The sequence below is a fragment of the Zingiber officinale genome, chromosome 8B, assembly GCF_018446385.1.
Source record: "Zingiber officinale cultivar Zhangliang chromosome 8B, Zo_v1.1, whole genome shotgun sequence".
NCBI lineage: Eukaryota > Viridiplantae > Streptophyta > Magnoliopsida > Zingiberales > Zingiberaceae > Zingiber > Zingiber officinale.
Window position 1 is genome coordinate 28,962,354 of NC_056001.1, and position 26,053 is coordinate 28,988,406.

Consider the following 26,053-nt stretch of genomic DNA (forward strand, 5'->3'; position numbering starts at 1 on the left):
GCCGAGTGCGCAGAATACGAAGAATTTCCCTGTTGGCGACTTCAGCTTGACCGTTGCTCTGAGGATAGGCCACGGACGTGAAATGTTGCTCAATGCCGTAGCTTTGGCACCAATCCTCCAACATCTTCCCTGTGAACTGCCGCCCGTTGTCGGACACCAATCGGCGAGGGATGCCGAACCGACAAATGATGTGCTGCCAGATGAATTTTTTAACCATTTGCTCAGTGATCTTTGCCAGCGGCTCGGCCTCCACCCACTTGGAGAAATAATCTACCGCCACTAGTAAAAATTTCCTCTGCCCGGTCGCCATCGGAAATGGACCCACAATATCCATTCCCCACTGATCGAACGGACATGAGATGGTTGATGCCTTCATCTCCTCTGCCGGTCGGTGGGAGAAGTTGTGATACTTCTGGCATGAAAGGCATGTAGATACTGTCCGAGCGGCATCTGCTTGTAAAGTTGGCCAAAAGTATCCGGCCAAGAGGATCTTCTTGGCTAACGAGCGTCCGCCCGGATGACCTCCACATGATCCTTGATGTACTTCCTGGAGGATGTAAGATGAGTCCTCCGAGCTTACACATATAGAGGACGGGTGAAAGCTTTCTTGTAAAGCTGATCTCCGATGAGTGTACCGGCTCTTCTTCTGAGGAGCCGGGCTGCATATTCATCGGATGGTGTGGTGCCGACGGAGGAATTCTATAATAGGTGTCCTCCGGTCACTTGAAAAGCGAGGCCTTGCATCCGGTCGACATGCGCCACCATCAGCGTTTTTCAATGCTGCTGAATGGCGATCGGCGTTATTGAGCTCGCGAGTTTGGCCAACTCATCGGCCGCTTGGTTCTCCGTTCGGGAATCTTCCGAATAAGCACCTCTCGGAAAGTAGCTTTGAGTTTCTCAAAGGCCTCGGTAGAGTTTAAGCGAACACGATTGATTTCAAAGGTCTTGGAAAGTTCTTTGACTGTGAATCCGAATGGAGAGTTACCCGACCGGCCCCCACATGTCGTGCCGCTTGTAATCCGGCTATAAGGGCCTCATACTACGCCTCATTGTTGGTGGCCTTGTAGTCCGTAGGACGGATAGGTGCATCTTTTCTTCTTGCGGTGAGATAAGTAATATCCCAATCCCGCTTAGGCGAGTGGAAGACCCATCCACATATATCTTCCACAGAGCTTCCGGCTCTGCACTCCGGTCACAAAATCAGCCAAGGATTGGGCTTTAATCGCCGAGCGGCTGGATGTCAAACTCACTTAATTCTGCCGTCCACTTGATAAGCCGTCCGGACGCTTCGGATTCAACAGGACTCTTCCGGGTGGACTGTTCGTCCGGACAATGATTGTGTGGGCCAAGAAATACGGTCGAAGGCGCCGGCGGCTAGAACCAATGCAAAGGCCAACTTCTCGAGCCGGTGTAGCGAGATTCAGCATCTTTCAAAATATGGCTCAGAAAATACACCGGCTGCTCTTCGCCGCTCGCCCTCACAAGTGCTGAGCCTACAGCATGTTCAGTTGACGACAAATACATATACAGTGACTCACCTCCGATCGGCTTGGCCAGTACAGGCAGGGAATTCAGATATGTTTTCAACTCTTCAAATGCTCGGTCACACTCTTCGTTCCACTGGAACTTAGTAGCTCTGCGTAGGATCTTGAAGAATGGCAGGTTCCGGTCGGCAGGTTTGGAGATGAATCTGGACAAAGCGGTTATCCGGGTCAATTGCACTTCCTTGTGTTTCGGGAGGAAGCATGTCTTGCGAGCTTTCACCTTGTTGGGATTTGCTTGATCCCGCTCGGTCACTATATACCCCAAGCGCCCTCCTTTAGCTCCGACACATTTCGGGATTTAGCTTGACTCCGTATTTGCGATGTTCGGAAGGTTTCTTCCATATCCTTGAAAAGATCGGCTCGGACGGATTTGATAAGAATGTCGATCACGTAAACTTCGAGTTCGCCCGATCTGCTCCTTGAATACCTTGTTCATCAAGCCGATAGGTGGCCCGGCATTCTTCAATCCGAGCGGCATCACATTGTAGCAATATGTGCCGGACGTTATGAAGCTCACCTTTTCTTGATCTTCGCGGGGCACAGTGATAGCCACGGTAGGCGTCGAGCATGCAAATTAACTCACAGCCGGCTGATCTATCCGGGCGGAGGATAAAGATCTTTGGGACATGCTTTGTTTAAGTCCGAAAGTCAATGCAAACTCGCCACTTGCCGGCTTGGAGACCAATACCACGTTGGCTAGCCCTCGGGAGCTGCACCTCGCGTATGTGGCGGCCTCCAAGTTTCTCTACTTCCGGATTATGGCATTACGCTCGCGCTAAAATCTCTTTTTACGCTTTCTTGGTAGGCGTCGGTCGGACATGCAACTCATGTTGCGCTAGGCTAAGCGAAATTCCGGGCAACTCGTGTGTCGACCAAACAAAGACATCATGATTTTGCTGGAGGCATTGGATCAACTTCTTCTTCATTTTCCTCTAGATCCGAGGCGATGAAAGTGGTGGCCTCCGATCCGGTCGGATGGATCTGAACTTCCTCCTTTTCATCATAAATTAAAGCAGGAGGTTTCTCGGTTATGGCGTGTACCTCGATTCGGGGACCTTCCGAGCGGAAGAAGCTTCTCTCGGATCATCTCTATATAGCAGCCGAGCTGCTAGTTGATCTCCCCGCACTTCTCCAACTTTGTCCTCCACTGGGAATTTTATCTTTCGGTGGAAGGTTGAGACAACCGCTCGGAATTCGCCGGTCGTCCCAAAATGACGTTGTAGGATGATGGAGAGTCGACCACCACGAAGTTGATTGTCCTGGTCCTCCTGAGCGGCTCTTCTCACAGCGAGGTGGCCAGCCGGATTTGTCCGACCGGCTGAACTTCATTGCCCGTAAACCCGTAGAGCGGGGTCGTCATGGGCAGCCGATCAATTTGCAGGTGATCGAACGCCTTCTTGAATAGTATGTTGACCGAGCTCCCTGTGTCAACAAATATGCGGTGAATGGTGTAATTTGCTATTACCGCTTTAATGAGCAGCGCGTCGTCATGGGGTACTTCTACTCCTTCCAAGTCTCCGGGCCCGAAAGTGATTTCCGGTCCACTTGCCCGCTCTTGGCTACAGCCGACCGTATGGATCTGCAGCTGCCGAACGCCTGCCTTTCTTGCTCGGTTGGAGTCTCCTCCGGTCGGCCCACCAGCAATAACGTTGATTTCGCCCCGGGAAGTATTGCTCCTGTTTTCTTCCTCCCGAGTGGATGGTCGGGACCGTTCCCTGGACGTCCGGCGACTCTCCTGTCTTGGGGATCTATGTCGGTCGGACGTATGGTGATGTCGCCTCTCTATGCGGGTCCGGTCGGCTTCCTGGGTCCTTTGCCTCGTGTTGAGGGGAGGAGACCGTCGTTCGGCTTTCCGGGGAACAGGATTGGACACAAAGGGAAGGCTTCGGCAATCCCTCGTGTTGTGCGTATCCGTTTGGTGGAATTTGCAGAACATTGGGGTCCACCTCTTCTTTGGCTTGGGCCGAGCGGCAGCCACTTCTTGCACGTGCGATCTGGTGTGGGGAGATCGAATTGCTTCAGCCCTTGGTCCTCTAGGTGGTTGCTGAGCGGAGTGCTGCTTCCGCTCGGCATGAACAAGTGCACGCTCGGTTGGAGCTTCTTTTTTCCGAGCGGCTTGCGCTTCTTCCACGTTTATGTATTCGTTGGCCCGATGTAGCATGTGATCATAGTCTCGGGGCGGCTTTCGGATGAGCGACCTGAAGAAGTCCCCATCAACAAGGCCTTGTGTGAAGGCGTTCATCATCGTTTCCGATGTGGCTGTTGGGATGTCCATCGCCACTTGGTTGAATCGTTGGATGTAAGCTCGGCGATTCTTTTGGTTCTTGCTTGATGGCGAACAAGCTACGCTTGTTTTTCGATAACGCCACTGTGGCGAAGTGGTGGAGGAAGGCCGTTCGGAAGTCCTTGAAGCTTGTGATGGATCCGTCCGGCAGTCTACGGAACCACCGCTGAGCCGATCCCGAGAGCGTGGTAAGGAAGACTCGGCACTTTACTCCATCAGTGTATTGGTGGAGCGTGGCGGTATTATCAAACTTACCCAAATGATCATCCGGGTCCGTTGTTCCATTATACTCGCCGATCGTAGGGGCACGTAGTGCTAGGGGAGGATCTCGCGAATGGCTTAGAAAATTGTGGTTGGTCCGCTCGGAGATGAGTCCGTCAGGAGCTTTCCCTTCTTGTCATCGCCTTGGCATTTCATCGAGGAAGATCCTATATCTCTTCGTGGCTGTGCAGGGGTGCGAAATAAGGCCGGTGGAATGCGACGGTGGGTGGAGGTGCTTCCGCTCGGCCCCGAGCGGACGTTGCTGTTGCTCCGCTTTCGGCGGATGCTTTTGCTTTGCTCCACGAGTTTGGCGGCCCTTATCTCGACCAGCGTCGAGTTCCTCCCTTAAGCGTCACCGTGTCTTGTCGTCCAGCCTCGTCCATTGTCTACGCTCGGATGCAGGGGCGTTCCCAGACGGCGCCAATTTGATCTGTCCGAGCGGCCGGGCACGTGACGCTCCAAGGCTCGCTGATGTAGGTCTCCAACTAGTGTCGAGATGCTCCGGCTATCCTGCACAGAAGTCGAGCCGGGAAGGGGATTCCCAGCGACGACCCTCCGACGCTCAAGTCAGGTAAATCACGATGAACAAGGTGGCTCCAGAAGTCTCAGAGTACATACCATCCTCCTCTGTCGATGAAACCTGAGGTTCTTTATATAGAGCTGTGAAAGGTTCGGGCACGTGTACCAAGGTGCATAAGTGTCCCCTGTCCTATCCTAGGTATGCGGCTGTCAGAAAGCTTACCTGTCCTTTCCTAGGTACGCGGCTGTCAGAAAGTTTACCTGACCCATATCGCTACAGTCAAAGCATGCCCTCGATGGGACGGCAGAATCCCCTGTCACAAGATTTGGAGCATGACACACACGTGAAACCTACAGGTTGTTGGAGAAAGAAATCCTTTGGCCATTTCCTTTGCTCCAAACTTGTAGTCCGAGCGGAAAGATACCTAAACATCCGACCGGACATCCGCAGTGGTTTACTTGTGCTTTGTGGAGACTAACAAACAGGGGTGCTTTATGACTGTGATCGGTCAAAAGGTCAGCTCGGCCCATGACCTTTTTAACTGAGCGTCGGAACCCCGATTTGACAGGGTGCCTACCAACTATGAGTGCAAACCGGCCGGACCTTTCCGGGTACTCGATTCCATCGGCCGGCCGGCAGTCCAATCGGACCGGCCCTCTATGGCCGTCCGTCCGGTCGGACCACATTCTCCTCTGGGTGGGCGGCTGTTCCGGTGACTTCCACTTGGCGTTGACTTTGCAAGAAAAAAGGGGGGGGGCCCGCTCTTACTACCGGATCAATAGTAATCTAGGTTGATGATGTCCCCTTGAGGAGCTCATAAAGATTGTCATGTAAACCCTGTAGGTGGACTTAGTCCGACATGACAATAAGGTTGAGTGATACTACTCTTGGAGCTAGATATTAATTAAGTAAGTTGTCAGTAATTCATTTAATTAGTGAGCATTCAATATCTTAAACACAGGGATACTAACGCACTCATAATAAGAAGGAACCCATATTGTAATATGAGATTGGTGTGGTAGTACAATAATAACTCTTTAGTGGTATGAGTTATTATTGATGAACTCGAGTTGGGTGTTCGGGGCGAACACGGGAAACTCAAGCTCATCGGGAGACCAAAACCAATTCCTCCTCTAGGTCCTTATTGTAGCCTCTTATTTATAAAGTCTTATATCCACCAAAAACCCAACTTCTTACCCACCTCTTGGTGGCCGTCCAAGCCTAGCTTGGAGCCCAAGCTAGGGCCGACCAAATCAAACCAAGATGGGAGCCAAGTTGTGGCCGACCCTAGCTTGGAGCCCAAGCAAGGGTGGCCGACCACATTAAGATTAAAAGGAGTTTTAAATTTTGAAATCTTTCCTTTTGTGGAAGACATGGTTTTAAAAGAAAGTTTTAAAATTTTAAAATCTTTCTACAAAGGATTAAAAGAAAGATTTGATATCTTTCCTTATTTGTAGTTAAGAGAAAGATTTTAATTTTTGATAAAACTTTCCTCTTTTTTTTAACCATCCACATGTTTTAAAAGAGAGATTTTAATTTATAAAATTTTCTTTTATAACCAACCATGAAGGGATTTAAAAGAGAAATTTTATTTAAAAATTTTTCTTACCGGAAATAAATAAGGAAGTTTTAATTTTATGTTTAAAACTTTCCTTGTTTGGATTTAAAGGGGTGGCCGGCCATGACAAGAAGAAAAGGAAGTTTTAATTTTTTGTTTTAAAACATTCCTTTTTAGTCATTGGCAAAGAAAATAAGGAAGTTTTAATTATGTTTAAAATTTTCCTTATTTACCAAGACCAAGGAATATAAAAGAGAAGGAGGGGGCACCTCACCCAACAACACATCTTCTATTCCTCCTCTCTTATTCCTTGTGGCCGACCCTTCCTATTCTCCTACTCTTCCTCTTTGGTGGTCGGCGGCATCATCTCTTGGAGTTTGTTTGGTGGCCAGATTTTGCTTAAAGAAGAAGAGGAGAAAGGAGACATTGTTTCCTAGCATCCCTTGGAGATTGGTTGGTGGCCGAAACTCATCATCCATTGGAGGTTGTTGGTGGCCAAAACTTGGAAGTAAGAAGAGAAGTCTTGGGTGGATTTCATCTTAGTAGATCGTCGCCCAGACGACGTCCAAGAGAAGGAGAGGAATACAATAGAAGATCAAGAGGTCTATAAGCTATAAAAGGTATAACTAGTTAATAGTTTCTGCATCATAACTAGTTCATCTTTTGTATAGATCTTGAAAAACCAAACACAAGAGGTTATCGGTTTAAGTTATCATTTTTGTTATCGATTTTATGTTTTCAATTTGATGTTTTGATATTGTGTTTCTATTGAAGTCTCTATAGTTAAACCTAGTTTACTGTAAGAAGTTAAATATCTAATTTCTCTGTGAGGCTTTGTCTAAGAAGTGGTGGATGATCTCATACCCAAGAAGGCCTAGTGCCTCGCCATGTTTAACCTGGAAGCCGATCGTAGAAATAGATATTTGATAACTTCTATAATATGGTTTAACTTAGGAAGAACACATCGGTTGAACTTGGAGTAAGAATGTTAAGTTTCGTTCCCAATCCAAGTTTAACTTCTAAAGGAAAATTTGGATTAATAATGTTAAGCATCGTTTGCAATCCAAATTTAACTTTAGTAGAGCACATGGGTAGCTAGGATAGTTCTATACTTGTACAAGTTTTTATACAGGGGAACTAGGACGGTATTCCGAGTAGCAACCAACAAGATCAACTAATTATCACTAATACTCACCATTACAACTTGCATATAGTCGAGAACCTGATGTTTCTCACTTTCAAGTATTTGGTTATGTAGTATAGGTCCCTATCCCACCTGCAAAAGAATCAAAATTGTTCCACAATGTAGATTTGAGATTTATGTGAGATATGATTCACCATCCATTATTAGTATTGGGAGCCTTGACAGGTGGCTTGTTTACTGCAAGATTTACAAATTATCACTTTGATGAAATGAATTTTCCAATGCTGGGGGAGGAAAGTTGTAACCTGAAGAACAACAAAAAATTTATTAGAATGAAAAGTCATTATCTCATTTTAATCCCCGTAACAATCAATGCGAGCAAGAAGTGGAAAGAATCATTCACTTGCAAAGAATTACAAATCAATTATCTAATACTTTTGTTAATACAAAAAATGTGACAAAGTTATACCTATAAGTAGAGAATATTCTAGTAAAAATCGATGTCTTGTAGGGCCATCAATTACTCTATCTGCAAATATATCTAGAATACGCCAGAAGTGGGTTGACCAATTGGATCAAAAGACACTGTACCTCGAAAAAGAAATGTACAAGAAAAGGAAGAATCAAAAGCTCTAGAAGAAGCAAATCAGATGATACAGTAACAAAAATCATTGAACCAGACATGGATATAATGTTGTTCCTGAAGAATCATAGTTAAATGAAAACAATAAGATTTCAATAAATTATATGATATCTCATAAATATGGGATCAAAACAATACAACCATTGATGATATTTTTGCTCTCAATGTGACCCTTGACATTGTGCAAGGTGATGACGCTCTTAAACCACAATCTATTAAAGATTGTAAAGAAAGAAATGACTGACCAAAATGGAAAGCGGTTATACAAACTGAACTAGAATCTCTAGAGAAATGTAAAGTCTTTGGGTCTGTAGTTCGAACACCTAAAGATATCATCCCGGTAGAATATAAATGGGTATTTGTATGAAAAAAGAATAAAAAAGGTAAATTATGAGATACAAAGCCAGACTTATAGCTCAAAGTTTTCTCACATAGATCAAACATCGATTATGAGGAAACATATTCACCTGTGATGGATGTCATTACTTTTTGATTTTTGATTAGTTTGTCTGTATTAGGAAAATTGGACATGCGACTTATGGACGTGGTCACTTAATAGTGATATATATATGAAAATCGCTGAAGGATTCAAACCACCAGAAGCAAATGATGTAACTCCGAGACCATGTTTTCAATAAAGTTTCAAAAATGTTATATGAATTAAAGCAATCAAGGTGCATGTGCTATAATCGTCTAAGTGAATACTTATTACAAGAAAGTTATACACATAATGCCATTTGTCCATGTATTTTTACAAAAAAGATGGAAGAAGGTTTGCAATTATGGCAATATATGTCGATGATCTAAATCTTATAGGGACTCCCGAAGAGTTCAACAAGATTGCCAATTATTTAAAAAGTTAATTTGAGACAAAAGACTTAGGAAAGACAAAATATTATCTTGGATTACAAATTGAATATTTACCCGAAGGAATATTTGTTCATCAATTTTCATACACAAAAATATTACTAAAACACTTCTATGTGGATAAAGCACATCAATTGACTTCACTAATGGTTGTTCGATCACTTGATACTAAGAAATATCCTTTTCATCCACTTGAAGATGGAGAAAACATCCTTGATCCAAAAGTACCATATCTTAGTGCAATTGGTACATTATCATACCTCACCAATTGCACTAGCCCAAATATTGCATTTTCTGTTAACCTTCTAGTAAAATATAATTTTTCTCCATGACCCAAAGATATTGGAATGATATAAAATACATATTTCATTACCTTCGTTGTCCAACATACATGAGGTTATTTTATTCGATAAGAATAAATTCGTCTTTAGTAGGAAATGTAGATGCAAGTTATCCCTTAGATCCACATAAAGTTAGATCCTAAACAGGTTATGTATTTACCCGAGGAGGCATTGTTATATCATGGAAGTCAACAAAACAAATTTTAATTGTGACATTGTCAAATCACTCTAAAATTATTACAATGCATGAACCAAGTCAAGAATGTATATGGTTGAAATTCATGATGCTACATATTTAAGAATCATGCGGACTAATAACAACTAAAGATATATTGATGATTATATTTGAAAATAATACTATTTGCATTGCACAACTAAAAAGATGTTATATTAAAGGGGATAGAACAAAATATATTTCACTAAAATTCTTCTATACACATGAACTTCAAAAGAAAGATAATATTGATGTCCAACAAATTCGTTTTAGTAATAATGTAGCTGATTTGTTCATAAAAGCATTACCAATGTCAATATTTAAGAAATTGGTGCACATGATAGGGATGCATCAATTAAAAGATTTTTAATGATTGAAATAAAGGGAAGTATTTACTACTGTACTCCTTTCCTTCGTTCAGTTTTTTTCCACTGGATTTTACTGACAAAGTTTTAATGAGACACCATTGGATTCTCCATCAATCATCTAAGGGGGAGTGTTAATAGATGATTGATTTGATTTAATTGTTGATTAATGAATTATTATATTTTTGTCATTTTTATATCACTCCACCTATCTTATAAATATGATTGTTTGATAGAAAAAAATTTCTTCGACCCTTTAGCCACTTGGCGATTGATTATAAATTGATCCTATAATTATTTACTTTTACATAATCTAAGAAGAATAAGATACAAGGGAGGTCTAGGATGAATATAATTAACTTTTACTAAGGAAGAGAGTGACTGATAGAAATAAAATAATAGATAATTCTTTCTTTGGCTGCTATTGAATTATAACAAATAGATTGTTTTATTTAAAAAAATTGTATAAACAAACCCCCATCCAATTAAATTTGAACTTGATAAAAAATTATATATATATATATATATAGACACACACAAAGCTTAACATATATTTAATTTTTATGAACAAACATGATAAATTGTTCCTAAATATTTTTCATAAACAATGACCACAAATTAAACATGTTTATAAACAAAGTTGTTAACAAATTTATAAATAGGTAAAGAATCTCTTAAAATGGTTTTATAATATAAATTCAGTATCAAATAAACTTAAAAATATAAAATGTTTAAATAATTAAACAAGCTCTAACTTAATTAAACTAAATTCAAACAAAAAGAAATAAAGATAAATTTGAATAATAATTTCCAGACTTAATTACCTTATAAAATAAATTTAATAATATAAAGTTTATTTTTTTAAAAAAATGAAAGGACACCTGTGTAATTTATCAAAATAATAATTTAATAATTACATAATGACGAAAGCGAGATCAAAGATGTGAAATAAAAATCGATCCAAAGGAAAGGTTTCGCCTTCTTCTCGACCCCTCATTCTGCTTCGTCGCTCGGTCTCCGTCCCAGACTTCCTGCACAATCCGTCGGTTTCAAACACCCTCAACGTAATCTATCTTTCCCTCTCCGATCGTCCCGATCGGTCAATCGTTTTTTTCTGTTGTATCGGCGTATTGAGTAGATTCACGCAGATCTGTTTGTTTTCTTAATTTTATTTGCTGGCAAGGATAATCGTACGAGATTTGATTTGAATTTCCTATTCGATTTTTCTTACCAATGCTCTGGATGAGAAATCTTGGTTGCGTTGGATGGATCTATGGGACATTTTACTCTGCTGTGTCTGAGATTAGATTTGATTTGTTCAGGAGATCTGAATCTCGTTATGGACTGTTAATATTCAAGGTTGACTTGGTTAAATACGATACATTTAGCCCTACGCTGCATGTGCTATCAATTCTCTTATTTATTTATTTATTGCTATACATTTGTAGTGGTCGGATTTTGGAAGAAATCAGGGAGTCGTCTGCAATTTTTTTGTTTTGTTTTTGTTTTTGTTTTGTTACTGATTGATCGGTGGGAAATCATTGTTTTATGAAGTAGGACCATGAGTGAAGACGGAGAAAGGACTTGCCCTTTGTGTGCGGAGGAAATGGATTTGACTGACCAGCAGCTGAAGCCTTGCAAATGTGGATATGAGGTAAGAGTTTTGTCTAGTGTTTCCTGATTCTGAAGCTTTCTACTGGCTGGGTTATATTGCTCCTGTTCATGTTTTACAACCGTATTGTAATGTTATCAAGCTTTCTACTGGCAAGGTGTCCAATTTTGCATTTTTATACACAGATATGCGTGTGGTGTTGGCACCATATAATTGAAATGGCTGAAAAGGATGACATTGAAGCTCGATGTCCCGCTTGTCGTACAGCTTATGATAAGGACAGAGTCATCAAAATGGCTTCCACTAGTTCTGAGAGGTGTTTTTTTTTGCATATGTATTCATCCTTTAATCCAACAAAACTCATATATTTCCCAGCGCTTTACTAAGAAATGGTACAAAATATCTCTTGCACTGAGGACAGGATAATGGCTGAAGTGTCCTCTGAGAAAAAGCAAAGGTCTCAAAGAGCAAAGCCCAAGATTTCTCCATATGCCATGAAACACCTTAGCGGTGTTAGAGTGATGCAAAAAAACCTTGTATATATAACTGGATTACCTGCCAATTTATGCAACGAAAGTGTACGTTCATTGGCATTTTTGACTAGTTTTCATACATCAAATTGTGCCCTTCTCATTTATTGATAGGCTACTATTGTTATCAGATTCTTGAGCGTAAGGAATATTTTGGTCAGCATGGTAAAGTTATAAAGATTTCAATTTCTCATCCAGCTGGCACCTCTTCTCAGAAAATATCAAGTAACAACACATTTGGCGTGTAAGTAAATACCAAACTCTCTCTTTGATTTTTTATTTATTATGTCAATTTACCTTTATTATGGAATTCTCAATTTCCATACAAGTTGGTAAAGTAGTTAATAAGTTCAGCTGCTGTCAATGAGCTCTACTGTTTGTTCTTTCTGTTAGACAAGCTAAGATTATATTGCGATTAATTTCATGCATGTAGTTTTTTAATCCTCTCTCCAGTGTAAAGCATTTACATGTAATCTCTACTGGTTAGGTACATTACATATACCAAAGAGGAGGAGGCTGTTCGATGCATACAAGCCACACACAATTATGTTCTTGAAGGTAAATCCTTGAGGTAAGCACATAACCTGATCTCTGATTTGCTGGACACATTGTTTAATATTCTTTCTGACACTTAGTTTTTCTCAGAGCATGCTTTGGCACCACAAAATATTGTCGTGCATGGTTAAGGAACATGGTATGCTAATTCTATATTTTTTTTGCTCTCAGAGGTTACTTAGTTTCAAGTTTTTCTATCTATAAGACTTCCTATTCTGAATTTTTGTATTGATTCAGATCTGCAGCAATCCTGATTGTCTGTATTTGCATGATATTGGTAGCCAGGAGGATAGCTTTACAAAAGATGAGATAATTTCAGCATATACTAGGTATCTTCCCCAATGAAGTTTTGCATGTGCTTTAAATTCTTGACTTCCTACTGCAATGAGATGTTTGTCTGTCATGATTACACCCTTGAGTTTTAGTAACCGTATCTTTGTACATTTGTCTCTCAGTTGGTAATTGCATTTATGTGCTTATTTTGAGTTCACTTTGAAAATATTCAACACCGCTTATATTTCATGTGTTTTTTGTTGGGAGCTAGACATTTGGGGAAAAAATATAGATCATATTGTTTCTGAATTATGTATGTGGTGATGCAATGTGCAACAGACTTACTACTGCAGAATCATTTGGAGGTTTTCAAAGAACCAATGAAAATAAACTTTGGAAGATCACGTACTAGCAAACAGGTTAAGCTATTAGTTCAGACTTAATTGCGTCCATAATAACCTCCTCATTTTTTCCCTTTAATTCTTCTATGTAATCTTCATCTTTTGGGAAATCGAATTGCTTGAACTGCTCGATTCTACTCAGAACCAACCTCTCCCTTCTGGTTCTATAACAGCTGTGTATTTTCATTCTTGTATCTCAGACCAGTCTAAGGAAATGTTTGACTAGTCATGAATCATAATTGAGCTAAAAGCAGCCAAGTGGGTCATTTGGTTTTACCTAGTGTATTTAGTAATATATTTGTTGGGGTTCAAGTTTGCTTTTAAAAGGTTTATAAACTAAATTCCCATAATCAGGGGTTCAATCTCATTCCAATACTGGTTTAGATGTTCTCAACAATGAATATAGGGAGTTGTACGTAGCAGTAGCAGTTTCACTTTAAAAAGTTATTTAAAGTGTATATTCTAGCATTGCCTTACCATTTGTTCTAACAATGGTCCTTAATCAAGCATTTAAACATGCATATTATTTCTTGCACATCCTAACTAATGCTGATATGTGCTCAAAGATATGCTTTGTCTAGAATGAGTGTGGTATTCCACTTTGAAAAATATGTACTGCCACTTACCCAGGTTCATCCTCATGTAGTCTCCCTTTATACTTTCAAATGAATCAATATCTTATGTAGTATTTGCTTAAGTTGCTAATGGTTAGTAACCAAGTTGGATAAGTTAAGGTGGAAATGATAACGATATGAGTAATCTTACTCAGTGCCAGATTGTGTTTAAACTGCTTAGGTACATCTCATGTGGTAGTCCCCAAGTGGATGTCCTGATATTTTCTCTAGTTTGGTCGATATGACATCAGGAAATTCTGCATGGTAAGCTAAAAAATGCTGTAGCTTACATTAATTTATTAAAGCTATCCAGTCTAAAGAGTCAGGTTGCCTATGGATTGGCTTGCTAGGAATTCACTGAAAGTTTTGAACTGTACAAGTAAATATCAAGGTTGTTTTCTCCTTGTGCCCTTTAGACGTGTAGGAGACAAGCCAACTGTTTTCTTTTGTTTTGCTTTTTGGACACACATGTTTTTAGTTTAGGGTAATGTGCCTCATTAACTTGATCCTGTAATTGTATTTAATGCATGAATAATTTATCTTGTGACATTGCAGGAGTACCATTCAGCAGACTTCTGTGAACAATTCACAACGACGATCAGGAAATCTGTTGCCTTCTATGGTAGATGACTTTGGTTGTTCTGGAATAGGCTCAAACAAGCATCCTGTCAAGAATTCCTGTAATGTAAACTTCTACACCTGTGGCACATGTTTACATAATTTCTTACCGTTTAAGAGACCTTATCAACATTATGCCTTTTATTCTTGCATATTTACAGCTCATTCCTTCTTCTATATATTCATACAGAATGCCTCAAGCCAAGTCAGGGGTTCTCTTCCCAATAGTAGTCTTGGGAAATCCAATGCTTTACCAGTAGCTACTTCATGGTACATTGCCTGTAAGTTAGCTTATTAGAAAGCATTTTTTTTTATTACTATTCTGATCACTTGCAGGGGGCTTCGTGGTTTGGCTTCCAGTGTGCAATGCACTCAAACTCTTTCCAAACATAAGGTATTAGAGATTAGCAAAAGTTCTTCTTTGCCTGCTCTACCAATAGCATGTCAAAAGAAACCTTCTGCAAAACCTGATGAAGCGGTTATAATTCCAAAGGTGTCTGAAAGTAATGTAGGTGGTGCCATATCAGGATCATCAGAATTGTTGCAACTTGGTTATTGTGTAGATTCACAGTTGTCTCTACCTTTGGAGATAGCTCATTATAGCGATTGTTCTTTAATGTCTTCATGGGATGATGATATTAATGTCACATCGAAGCCTGAGGAAGAAGTGGAAGATTTGGATGACAGTTCTAGTGGGTCTGATTCTCTAAGACCGAGCACTGGGAGCCAACTGCATACTTTAGCACATTCACCTACTCAGGTTGTCCCAAATACAACTGAAATTCCCCAGGTTTCTTCAACTGGCCTATCTGTGCCTCTTGATAAAACACTTGAAGACAAGGGTATGGATTTTAGTGATGACACAATGTCAAGAAATAATACTATGCCTAGTCATGTTAGACACCACAGCAACTTTGATCCTGTTGCTATTAAGCATGATTCAGCTATTATCAATGGTGGCATACAGAGGTTGGCCTTAAGGTTTTCCTCAGTTAATGTGGACAGCTCAAAATTGAAACATTTAAAAGATTTTGGTAAACATCAGACTTTGCTCTCTAATATCTCTTCAGTTGTGTTGCCATCAAGTCAAGATTTTGATTCAGCCCCTGTGTCATTGAGCATGGATGAACCAACTGATTCTGAACCACAAAAGAAACAGTTGGTATCTCTAATGAATGATATGGAAGATCTGTTAAAAGTGCATAACATTCAGCCTTTCTCTTATCTAAATCACCAGGATAATATTGAAGATTCTTCTATTTCTACTTCCTCGTGTAATGGGCTTGGTAATAAACAACCAATAGTTGCCGACAGATCTCTGGACTTGGATAGGAGGCTGGAGATGGCCAATGGCTCCTTTGGTGGCAAAGATTTTGTTGTACACAATGGGCACAGAGGGGATGATGTAAACATAAATACTTCAAAGAGGAATACCTCAGGGAGTCCTGGGTACAACTTCAGGGAAGAAAATATGAAATTAGGACAGATTGATCTAACTAGCGCTAACAGTGATGTCTATGTAGATGAAACCAGAGAGAGTATTATTATTTCAGACATTTTGTCACTGGACTTTGATCCATGGGATAATTCAATATCATCAAGTAACATTTTGGCTAAGCTGCTGGGTGAAACACAAAAGCAAGATGCATTTAACATATCCAGTTCATTGAAAAGTTCAAGCAATAACCAGTCAAGATTTTCCTTTGCCAGGAAAGAAAATCAATCAAGTCTTCTTGAATCTCCTGTTAGAGAAACTACTGGCACTCAAAGGCTTTGCTCCTCATTAAACTCATACAAAGATAGTTTCCCCATTGGATTTCAGTTCAATGGTTCTCAGGGTCCTTGTATTAGCAAAAATGGTGAAAATTCATCTGATAGGTGTAACAGTTCTGGTATGACTATTTCTTATTAGTTTCTACACTCGCATTTATAAATGTTTGTCATAGTAAACATTTTTGATGTGCAGTTATTTGTTTGTTATCATTATTATTTTCCTTTTTTCCATTTAAGTCCTTCAATTCTAATTGCACCTTATTTACCTATGTATTGGTTGTATAATACCTTTTGTTCTTACTATTTTTACATGGAACCACTCATTTTCACCAGTTAGAAGTAGAATAACTTCCTGTGATGTTTTCAAAAGCAGTCCAAATCAAACTAGAGGGATGTTAGATAGTTATATTTTAGACAACCCACTTATGACACACTTAGCATGATAATACGAGAATTGCCAGCCCTTTAAGGGTGCATGTTCAAAGTTGTCCACTGTAATAACCAATTGTTTATGCAATTCTTAATCTAAAATGAAGATAATATTTCACTTGTTATTAATCTGCTTGTATCTATGGTTTACATCTGAAGTAGTGGATTGTGTTAATTATACTGATTAGGTTGTCCCTACATCTCCCTTACTATCTAATTCTTGTATCCATTTTCTGAAACCAATTTCCCAATTTCTTCAATGCTTTGCCTTTTCAATGTTATTGCAAGTTTACTTAATGCTTGGTCGGGTTTTTCTAATTTTGTCTCTGGTACCTTCATTTTTATCTATTGAAAATCCTTATTTATTGATTGAAGGTGTTGTGAGGGCCAACATGGCAGTTCCGCCTGGATTCGTAGTCACAACCAGAGCACCTCCTCCGGGGTTTTCTTCTCAAAATAGATTTAACCAGGCATACGAGATGGCCAGCTCAGGTTTGCACATTCTGTTATCTTACTATTGTACTCTTGTAATTTTTGCCTTGTGGAATTCATAGGCAAGGCTTTTCTTCAGGTGAAAATCATTACCAATCACATTCAGTTGGTCATTCCGGTGATCTGGAGTTCCTTGATCCTGCAATATTGGCTATCGGGAAGAGTCAGATATCTGTTGAGTCAAATAACTCTATATTGAGATCGAATTCATCATTTCCTTCCCAATTTATCAATTCTGTTGGTGATCAGAGACTTCACCTAATGTCTCAGCAGGTCATTTCTTCTCATCAGAACATGAGCATGCCCAATCATCTGGGGGAAACATACTCGTTAAATGATGCTTTTAATGCATCACAACTTTTAGTGCAAAGGCATACAGCGCTTTCTCCATTACCACAGTTGCCCTTTGGGCAACCAAGAAACACAGTCTACTCAAATAACCATTGGGATGCCTGGAACAGCATGCTTATTGGCACTAATCTCAACATGGGCGAGGTTGTCAGGAATGATAGAATTGGCCTCAGTGCCCATTATAGAAGCACTGATGAAAACAAGATCCACATTCCAAGTGCTGGTGATCTGTACAACCGAGCATTTGGATTGTGAACTTGTGCCACCGAGCTGTCACCTCTTTAGTGAATGAGTCGCGGATCTTGGATGCACAGTTTGGCTCTTGGGAGATGAAATGGGTCATAGGTTTTCAGTGTAAAGTAAAGAACAACAACAGCCTGGAATGCCACTTTCACTAACAGGTATATGAATTTACCATCAGAAGATTATTTGATATTACATATGAGGACCCCATTCAAATCTTTATGTTAAAATTTTTTCCTGATTCTTCTGAGTTTCATGAGTAAAAAAAACTTGTTCATTCTCTTATAATTCATGGCAGGAAGGCCTCGGCTTTCATGATGCTTTCCTCCAGTGCGACCCTGCTATCGAATCTCAAACACGGAGGCATTGCAGAAGGGGCCTTCTTTTGACTGTATGTACTTACTCAAACATAACCTCTTCCTATACAGCAATATGTCTTCGAAGACTCGTGTAAATATGCACATGTTTTATCGGTTTCTTTCAAAAAAATTATTTTCCAAAAGCAACAGTATGATCTGTTTCGAAATGTATGCCATTATTTTTCTGGTATCAGCGTATTGTTTTGAGTAGCAAGTGTTGAGTTTTGATCCAAATCATATGATGAAGTTCATAAATTAATGAAATATTTTCTTATTTTACTTGTGCATTCCATATAAATTTATAAAATTAATGTACATGCATTCATGAAAAAGATATAGAAAATTGGTGCACCTTTGTTATATTAAGGTAAATCTCTTATGTAAATATATGAAATTGATAAAAGGTAGCTCGGTACACGAAGCTTTCGTCAATATGGATCCTGAAGAAGAGTCTCTTGTACACAATTTTATCCTTCCGTGTAAAAGGTGTTAGAGGTTGTTTTTGTGACTTGAATCCACGGCAACAATTTTACCGGGTTTCCATTCAAATATATAAAATTGTTATGCCTACTAAATTGCTAGTGAAATTTTTAGTTTTGTATTTATTTATGTATTTTTAGATTTAGGTAGATAATTGGCTGGAGGTGAAGAGGTAGTTCTGTTTACTTTGAAGGATGGAGATGGATTGTACAAGAGTTAGGATAGTTTTTTCTTTGTTTATTTGAAATAAAATTAGTGTAAGAATGAAATTCCAATCCATCTCCATATGTGGATTGAATTCGGTCAGATTTTTGATCCACTCAAAATGAAACAATATTTCCTTCCCTTGTGAGCATGCCCATTGCCGCTTGCCACGAACGCATTGACAAACTTGCTGCTCGATCGTGGCTGGTTTGGGGCAGTCGCCTGGTTGCAAGTTTGCAGCCTCCTTGGAAGCTCACAGCCAAGCTCGAGCTTGGAACCTACTTGCAGGCTCATGGTTAGGCCAAGCCATGAGCTCACAGCTCGGGAGTTTGCAGCGGGCGTTGATCATAAGATTACAGTCTGCTTGCGTGCTCGATGGCTACTTGGTGTTAAGCTCGCCCATCATTTCTTTCCTTCTTTTTCAGTATAACTAGACTAATCCTTTTTTATTTAATTTTCTGTGGGGCAAAAGTGGCGCTCTGTTTTTTACGGAATCGTGAAAGAGACTATTTAGATTTTATATCAAACGGGCGCCTCACTTTTGTACGCTTACCGATCTGTCCCCAATCTATTATTTGGTCGTGTTTGGTTAGTTTCTATATCGGTTCATGTTGAAACCCTAAACCGTTGGGCGGGCTGGAAAAAAACCCAATACATTTAGTATGTTGTGCTGTTCAAAATCCAAACATTTCAAATCCTCCTTTGAAATCCCTTGTCCTCCCTTCATCGTCTTCGCCCGCCGCCTCCAAAACTTCCTCTGTTGGATTTAGGGTTTAGTTGGATTTTTCTCCTTGTATGTATTTAAGGTTTAGATTTTTGTGTAAGTTTAATTCCCATTCGAGTGCTCGAACATCTGTCTTCTGTAGTATACATCCAACTACAATTGTTGTAGTAGATACTAGCTATGAAATTTGTTGCTGTTACAACGTTCTGGTATGTTGTTTAAGCATGTTGTAGTAACTACCGAATTATAGCTACTATAAGGTTCCATTCGTAGCACATTTTAACAGATACCTAATCGTAGCTACTACAACGTTCTGGTCTAAGCACGTTATAGCAACTACGATTCGATAGCTGTTACAATGTGCTTAGACCACATACCATAACGTCGTAATAGCTATGAAATCATAGCTATTACATCGTTGTATCCTCAGCTGAACTAGCTGATATATCATATCATTTTATCGTTCAAAACTAAATTGTAATGTATCACTAAGATATTACATATCTGCAATGTTTGAAGTGCCGTTCCGTGCCGCCCGGCACGGACGGTTTTTACCGTTCCGCCGGACGGCCGAAACCGGCACGGGAGGCGTCCCCGTCTCGGCGGCGGCGGAGGAGACGCGGGACGCCTCCTTTGGCGCTGGAGGAGACGCGGGACGCCTCCGGCGGCGTCCCGCGGCACCTTCGGCACCGAAAGCGTCGCGTGTGACGCCTTTTGCACGCGACGCCTTCGGCGTGCAGAAGGCGCCGCGCGACGCCTTCTGCTGCGGCGCCGAAAGCGTCCGGCAGGGTCGCCGGACGCTTCCGGCGACCCTTCCGGCGCCGCCGGAGGCGTCCGGCGACGCTTCCAGCTTCGCCGGACACCCCCGGGAGATCGATCGCGCACGGCGCGATTTCGTGTACACTACTGCGTTTTTTTTTCTGTTTTTAATAATTATTTCTTTTATTTTATTAATTTAAACAATTCCTAAGGAGGATGGGTAGAGCATGTGTGATATTTCGAAGAGGCTTTTATAAACCTAGTTAGATTATTCTAATAAAATATATTTAAAATAAAAATAAATTAAATAAATTTTATTAATTAATATACTGAAAAAATAATATTTTAAATTTCATTTAAAAATTTTAAAAAATATATAATAATTCTTATTTATATTCTAATATATTTTTATTATTTTAAATTTCATTTAAATTTTTTAAAAAATGTAAACAAATTCTAAAAAAAATTCTAATAAATTATATTTATATTCTGATTTTTTTTAAAAAATTTTTTAAAATTTTTTTACTTGATATTTTTTACTATTTAAAATATATATATTATTTAATTAATAATTAATTAAATGAATAAATAGTTAATTTATATAATTATTATTAATATAAAATAATATCTTGTATTAATTATTATTATTATTATTATAGATACTTCCATTTTAATTTGAATTATTGATATATCAATTCTATTTAAATAAAATTATTTTTAATTATTTTTTCTAACAATATTAAATTATTCAATAATTGAGAACTTCTAATAAATCAATATACAACTTATTTTTATATACACAATAAACATATTTATCTTATCATTATTATAGATAAATAAAAAATACCGAAACTCTATCGGCACGGCACGATACGAAACCGAAACCGTATCGTTACGGCCTGAGACCGAAACCTCGACACGGGTCGAAATTTTAAACCATGCATATCTGTTTTACAAAATTAAATGACGTCTCGTGCTTCAACCTCACACAGAAGCTTTACTTCTCGTGCATATCATACAAAAATACAATGAAAAAGTAACATCCTCTAATTTAAGTCTTTCATATCAACAATACAACTAAATGATTGACGGATAAAGGTGATAAGTATAAGCCCATTTGCTTAAGCCCTAGATATACCGGATAATGCAAACATCAGAGACATTGTACAAAATATGTTTGACAATTGAGACTATTAAACTAAGTGTTTCATCTTTCAAAATCAGAAGATTATATTCATAAAAAAGGATGTTGTATTGATTTTAGGACTTCCAGGCCATGACGATGAAGTTTCTTTGCATTAGATGTGCGCTTCACCCTACTTTACCTTCAACATTTCATAAATCGGGATTGTTCAAAGATGGAACTAAAGAACAAGCTGATCAACATCAGCAAACAATCATCTCCTAAATCTAATCTTTTGTTTTATCAATTTTTATTTTGTGTGTTTTTTTATTTGCGTTTTATTTTCTACTAGTAGTAGTATATCTAGACTACTAGTGCTATCATTAGTTGATTTTGTAGACGACTTTGAAAATTTAGGTAGATATAATTTGTGTAAGGTTGTTTATGACTATGACCTCACAAATGAAAGTCATCAGTATGATGCTCTCACACATAGGCTCAAGTCAAAGGGCCTTGAGGGAAATCAAACTCTAATGTTTAAACGATTTGCACAACTTGTTGTAAATTATTAAATTTTATTGTAACTTTATTTATGTATGTCATTCTTTCAAAATTTATAACAATTCTTGTTATATTGCAGGTTTGAATGTGTGAAGATGTCAGAATCAAACAAGAACCATGACATTCCAAGAATATGTCAATGGAAGTGGATAACCCCACGTGTAGAAAGAATAAAGAGAATGATTGAACAACTACCTTTATCAATTGATTCCTTAGTAGATGTTGTAGAGCAAATTGATGATCAAATTGCTTAGAACTTTGCCATTTGTTTTTTTCCGAGCAAGCAGAGGATGTTCAAGATCAAGCTACATATGATGTTCAAGAGCATGTATTAAAGGATGCTCAAAAGCAAGTTGAATGTCGATTATGTAAAGTAAAAGATGAACAATTTGCTGAGATACTTTGGTTGCATCCAGGAACAAGCTAATTGAAGAGGAGGCAAAAATAAAGGAACTTGTTGATTTATTGGAGAAGAGTGTCAGTAATTATGAAATTATCATTGTTGAGAAGGACAAGATTATAATTGAAAAGAATAGAATATTAGTTGTAAAAGACAAGTCTGTTATCCCAATATCTTTATTCTTCTTAAAATACACTTTCACTTATTGAACAAATACATAGTCAAATATGTGATTGAGGAATTAACAACAACAAAAATTAACTATAATCAATTGTACCTTCAAAACTTTAAATTTTTCACTGACAATCTCAGCATATAGTTGATTTGATGAAATAGTGACAGATTTGTTTGATGCGACATGGACTTTTCCCTTTCCCTTTCTCTTTCCCCGTGGTCATCCCTTGTTTCCTGTCAGTTCTTTTTCTTTTATGTGCTTGTTTAATTTTAAGAGTTGATCGAGATCCAAAAGTCTTTCTAGTACACTTCTTTATCCTTGTATTTCTTAGCGGATTAGATCCTATAACTTCTTTATCCGAGGTATGGGTTGCTCGTGGTTCTTCATATACCTTGCTCTCCAATAGACTATGGAGCTCTGTTATTTTATTTTCTTATTCAGTTATGAATTAAAACTCAATCAATTAAAGTGACTTAGTTGATAACGTAGTTCCATAAGTATGAATTACTAAGACAATGATGAGTAATTTGTTTATGTCTCAATAAGTGTATGGTTAAAACCAGGATAATACTATTTTCATTACTTACATGTTGTATTGAGAATAATACATTTGAATGTTAAATTTTATTTGAATGTTAAATTTTATTATTAGCAGTGAAAACATGTTAGAACTATCTACATGTTTGAAAGTTGTTATATCACATAATTTCCATAGCTACTACAAATGTAGCCGCTATGCATATTATTCTATTATAATAATAGTGTTTTATTTTTTATAATTTATCATATTATTTTTGTTTATGTAGGGTTACAATGCTTCCAGTACAGTCCAACTCAATTTTGTATTATATATGAAATCTTTTATGACAATATTTGATTGAGCTCAATACACCCATGGCGATTTCATAAATGCATATTTTACAATTATGACAAATGAAATCAAAACCTGTAACACACCTTATGACCAATTCATATTTTGTGGGGTTGAATTTGTTGTGAGTAAATGACTAACAAAACTAATCTTAATTTTTCTTGCATATATTCCACTGATCATTGTTTTCTTTACACATGACATGTTTTTAATGAAGCATGCCCAAGTATTTCAACAAACTATAGAGACTTATGAAGATGAAGATGAAGATATATCTTCTGTCCTCTTAATAATGAAAATGATCACTGACATGTATTGGTTATAGATCTCAAGGTAGGCAATTTATTCATTATAATTCTCTTGGTGCTACAGAAAATTACACTTCTATGATTTAGCAAACTGTAACTATTCAGTTTTATATTCTGTTATAATCAACTTTTGATATGTATTTATTACTAATGTTATTTATATGTAGGTGTCATTTTTTGAATATGCAGAAGTCATACTTTCTCAATTGGCATCCAGGCTTAGCATCTATTTCCTAGAGAGTTTAATGAGATTTAGTTAAATGACCCAACACAAATTAAATCGTAAGTATTTGTTTATGTTTTATATTCTTGATTGCAATTAGATTCTTAGGCCATGTTTGGTATGGTGGATTATGATAGGATTATGAGTTAAACCCATGTTTGACTAGTTTTTAAAAAGGCAATGATAACTGCAGAGCCTGATTAAAACACTGTAGCAGCTGGAAAATCAATCACACTTCGAAGCAGGTATTAATAATCCCAAATTGAACAGTAACCCTGATAACGAGTTAAAATAATCTTTTTACCTTTTGCCTACAACAAAGCTGAACTGTACCTTTGCTCGTCTTCTCATCTTCTCATTTCTATACCAGCAGCACAAAAGTGTGGAGAAACAATCTGCGGGTGGATTCAAATGTTGCGACGCCTCTTCGGTGGGCTTGATCTCTACAAAATCTACTAGTTTTGAAGGTGTCTAATCATTGTTATTATTTGTTGTCTCACATTCTTTGCTACTACAGTGTTTTTTTGTGTACTTGTTTGACCTTTTTTTTCCATTTCATTGTTGAGATTTTTATTATTTTGGGCGAAGTCCAGTGGGTTGTCCACTAAACTTTCCTGAGTGAATCTAAGATAGCATCTTAGATATTTAGGGGTTTTTAATATTAAAACTTCCAATATCGAGTTGTTAACTTATTGCTTGTCGAGTTTGAGTTGTTTCTAGTGAGATTGGATTGTTCGTTAGTGGGTAAGATGTAGGATGATTTTAATGTAATGAGAGTTTCATTTTTTCATAGGGTATATCATATGTTCATGATGTTCGAATCACTCGTTATGTTGGATCGTTTGTCAAGACTCATATGTTTCTTTGAATTATCTTGGTTGTTGGTGAGAAAGTTTAGTGGACAAGACGGTAGGGGTTATCTTTGGAAGATGGACATTTGACGTAGAAACATCGTACTTCTTGTTGTGCTGCAGCAAATGCTTTGTTAAAATTTTTTGCTGTTGTGTCTTTTAACACAACATCAGATGAGATTACTCGAGAAGTGACGTCGAGAACCTCGTACAACACCAACCTCATACACCTTAACACAAAGAATTAATGTGCAATTGAGTCATTTGCATAGGATTGTTGAAGTAGGAGATGTTCAATGTGTGGTAAACTTGAGGATGGATTGGAATGCATTTGCACAGTTGTGTTACATGCTAACAACTATTGTAGGGTTGGTAGATTCTAGATATGTATGAATTCAAGAGAAGGTAGCCATGTTTCTATCTATATTGGCGCATCATAAGAAAAATCGAGTTATTAGTCATGATTATATACACAATGGACAGACAATTAGCACACATTTCTATGAAGTTATGCGATCAATTCTGAAATTACATCCAATACTATTAGTGAAGTATGGGCCTATGGATGACAGTTGCATCAATGAAAGTTGGAAATGGTTCAATGTGATATATTGAATCCTTTTTATTATTTTATGAGTTTTTGTTGATGAATGTATTATTAATATAAGGATAGTAACATAACATTATTATTTACATTATAATTTATTTCAAGTATGTCTTGGTGCCTTGGATGAACCATATATCCCCGTTCATGTTCCAATATGAGATAAGACAAAATATAGAATAAGAAAAGGTACTATTGGGATTAATGTTTTGGGGGTTTGTGACTGTGATATAAACTTTATCTATGTGCTTACTAGGTGGGAGGGATCCGTAGCAGATGCTAGAGTTTTGAGAGATGCATTGACTCGTGATGATTCAGTAAAAGTTCCAAGAGGTGATGTAACCACTTGTATATCCTTTTTGGTTGAATTAGCAGAAAAATATTACAAAAAGATTTCCTAAATAGTGCAAATGTAATATTTATCTATTAATGCAGGTTGTTGTTATCTATGTGATAATGATTATGCAAATGTTGAGGGATTCTTGACTCTATATAGGCGAGTAAGATATCATATGGATGCTTGGGGCAACCATGCAATCGAACCATAACATTACAAGGAATTATTTAATTAGAGACACTCTCAAGCTCGCAATGTCATTGAAAGAATGTTTGAGTTACTAAAAAGAGATGAGCTATCCATCAAAGTCAATCCTTCTACCCCTTGAAAGTACAAAACAAAAGTATAATGGCTTGTATTTTATTACACAATTTCATCCGATCATAGATGCCAGATGATTCTATCAAATAAGTCAATGAGGATGTTGGTAGCCCGAGTCATG

At 38.2% G+C, this 26,053-nt stretch overlaps 1 protein-coding gene across 5 annotated transcripts; it reads left to right on the forward strand.

Annotated features, from left to right (window-relative positions):
• Nucleotides 1-10,684: 10,684 nt before the first annotated feature.
• Nucleotides 10,685-22,456, forward strand: LOC122014761. Of its 5 annotated transcripts, XM_042571179.1 has the most exons (16): nt 10,713-10,805; nt 11,296-11,395; nt 11,539-11,669; nt 11,775-11,931; nt 12,015-12,127; nt 12,371-12,454; nt 12,529-12,577; nt 12,676-12,767; nt 14,282-14,411; nt 14,535-14,614; nt 14,681-16,236; nt 16,922-17,038; nt 17,118-17,212; nt 17,312-17,790; nt 17,931-18,023; nt 21,922-22,456. In XM_042571179.1, the coding sequence occupies exons 2-14, from the start codon at nt 11,303-11,305 to the stop codon at nt 17,642-17,644; spliced, it is 3,030 nt and encodes a 1,009-aa protein (XP_042427113.1). In that variant the 5' UTR covers nt 10,713-10,805; nt 11,296-11,302; the 3' UTR covers nt 17,645-17,790; nt 17,931-18,023; nt 21,922-22,456. The 5 variants fall into 5 exon arrangements, with proteins under 5 accessions (XP_042427109.1, XP_042427110.1, XP_042427113.1 ...); XM_042571175.1 differs by having other exon boundaries at nt 10,685-10,805; nt 17,118-17,790; XM_042571176.1 differs by having other exon boundaries at nt 10,693-10,805; nt 11,299-11,395; nt 17,118-17,790.
• Nucleotides 22,457-26,053: the final 3,597 nt, after the last annotated feature.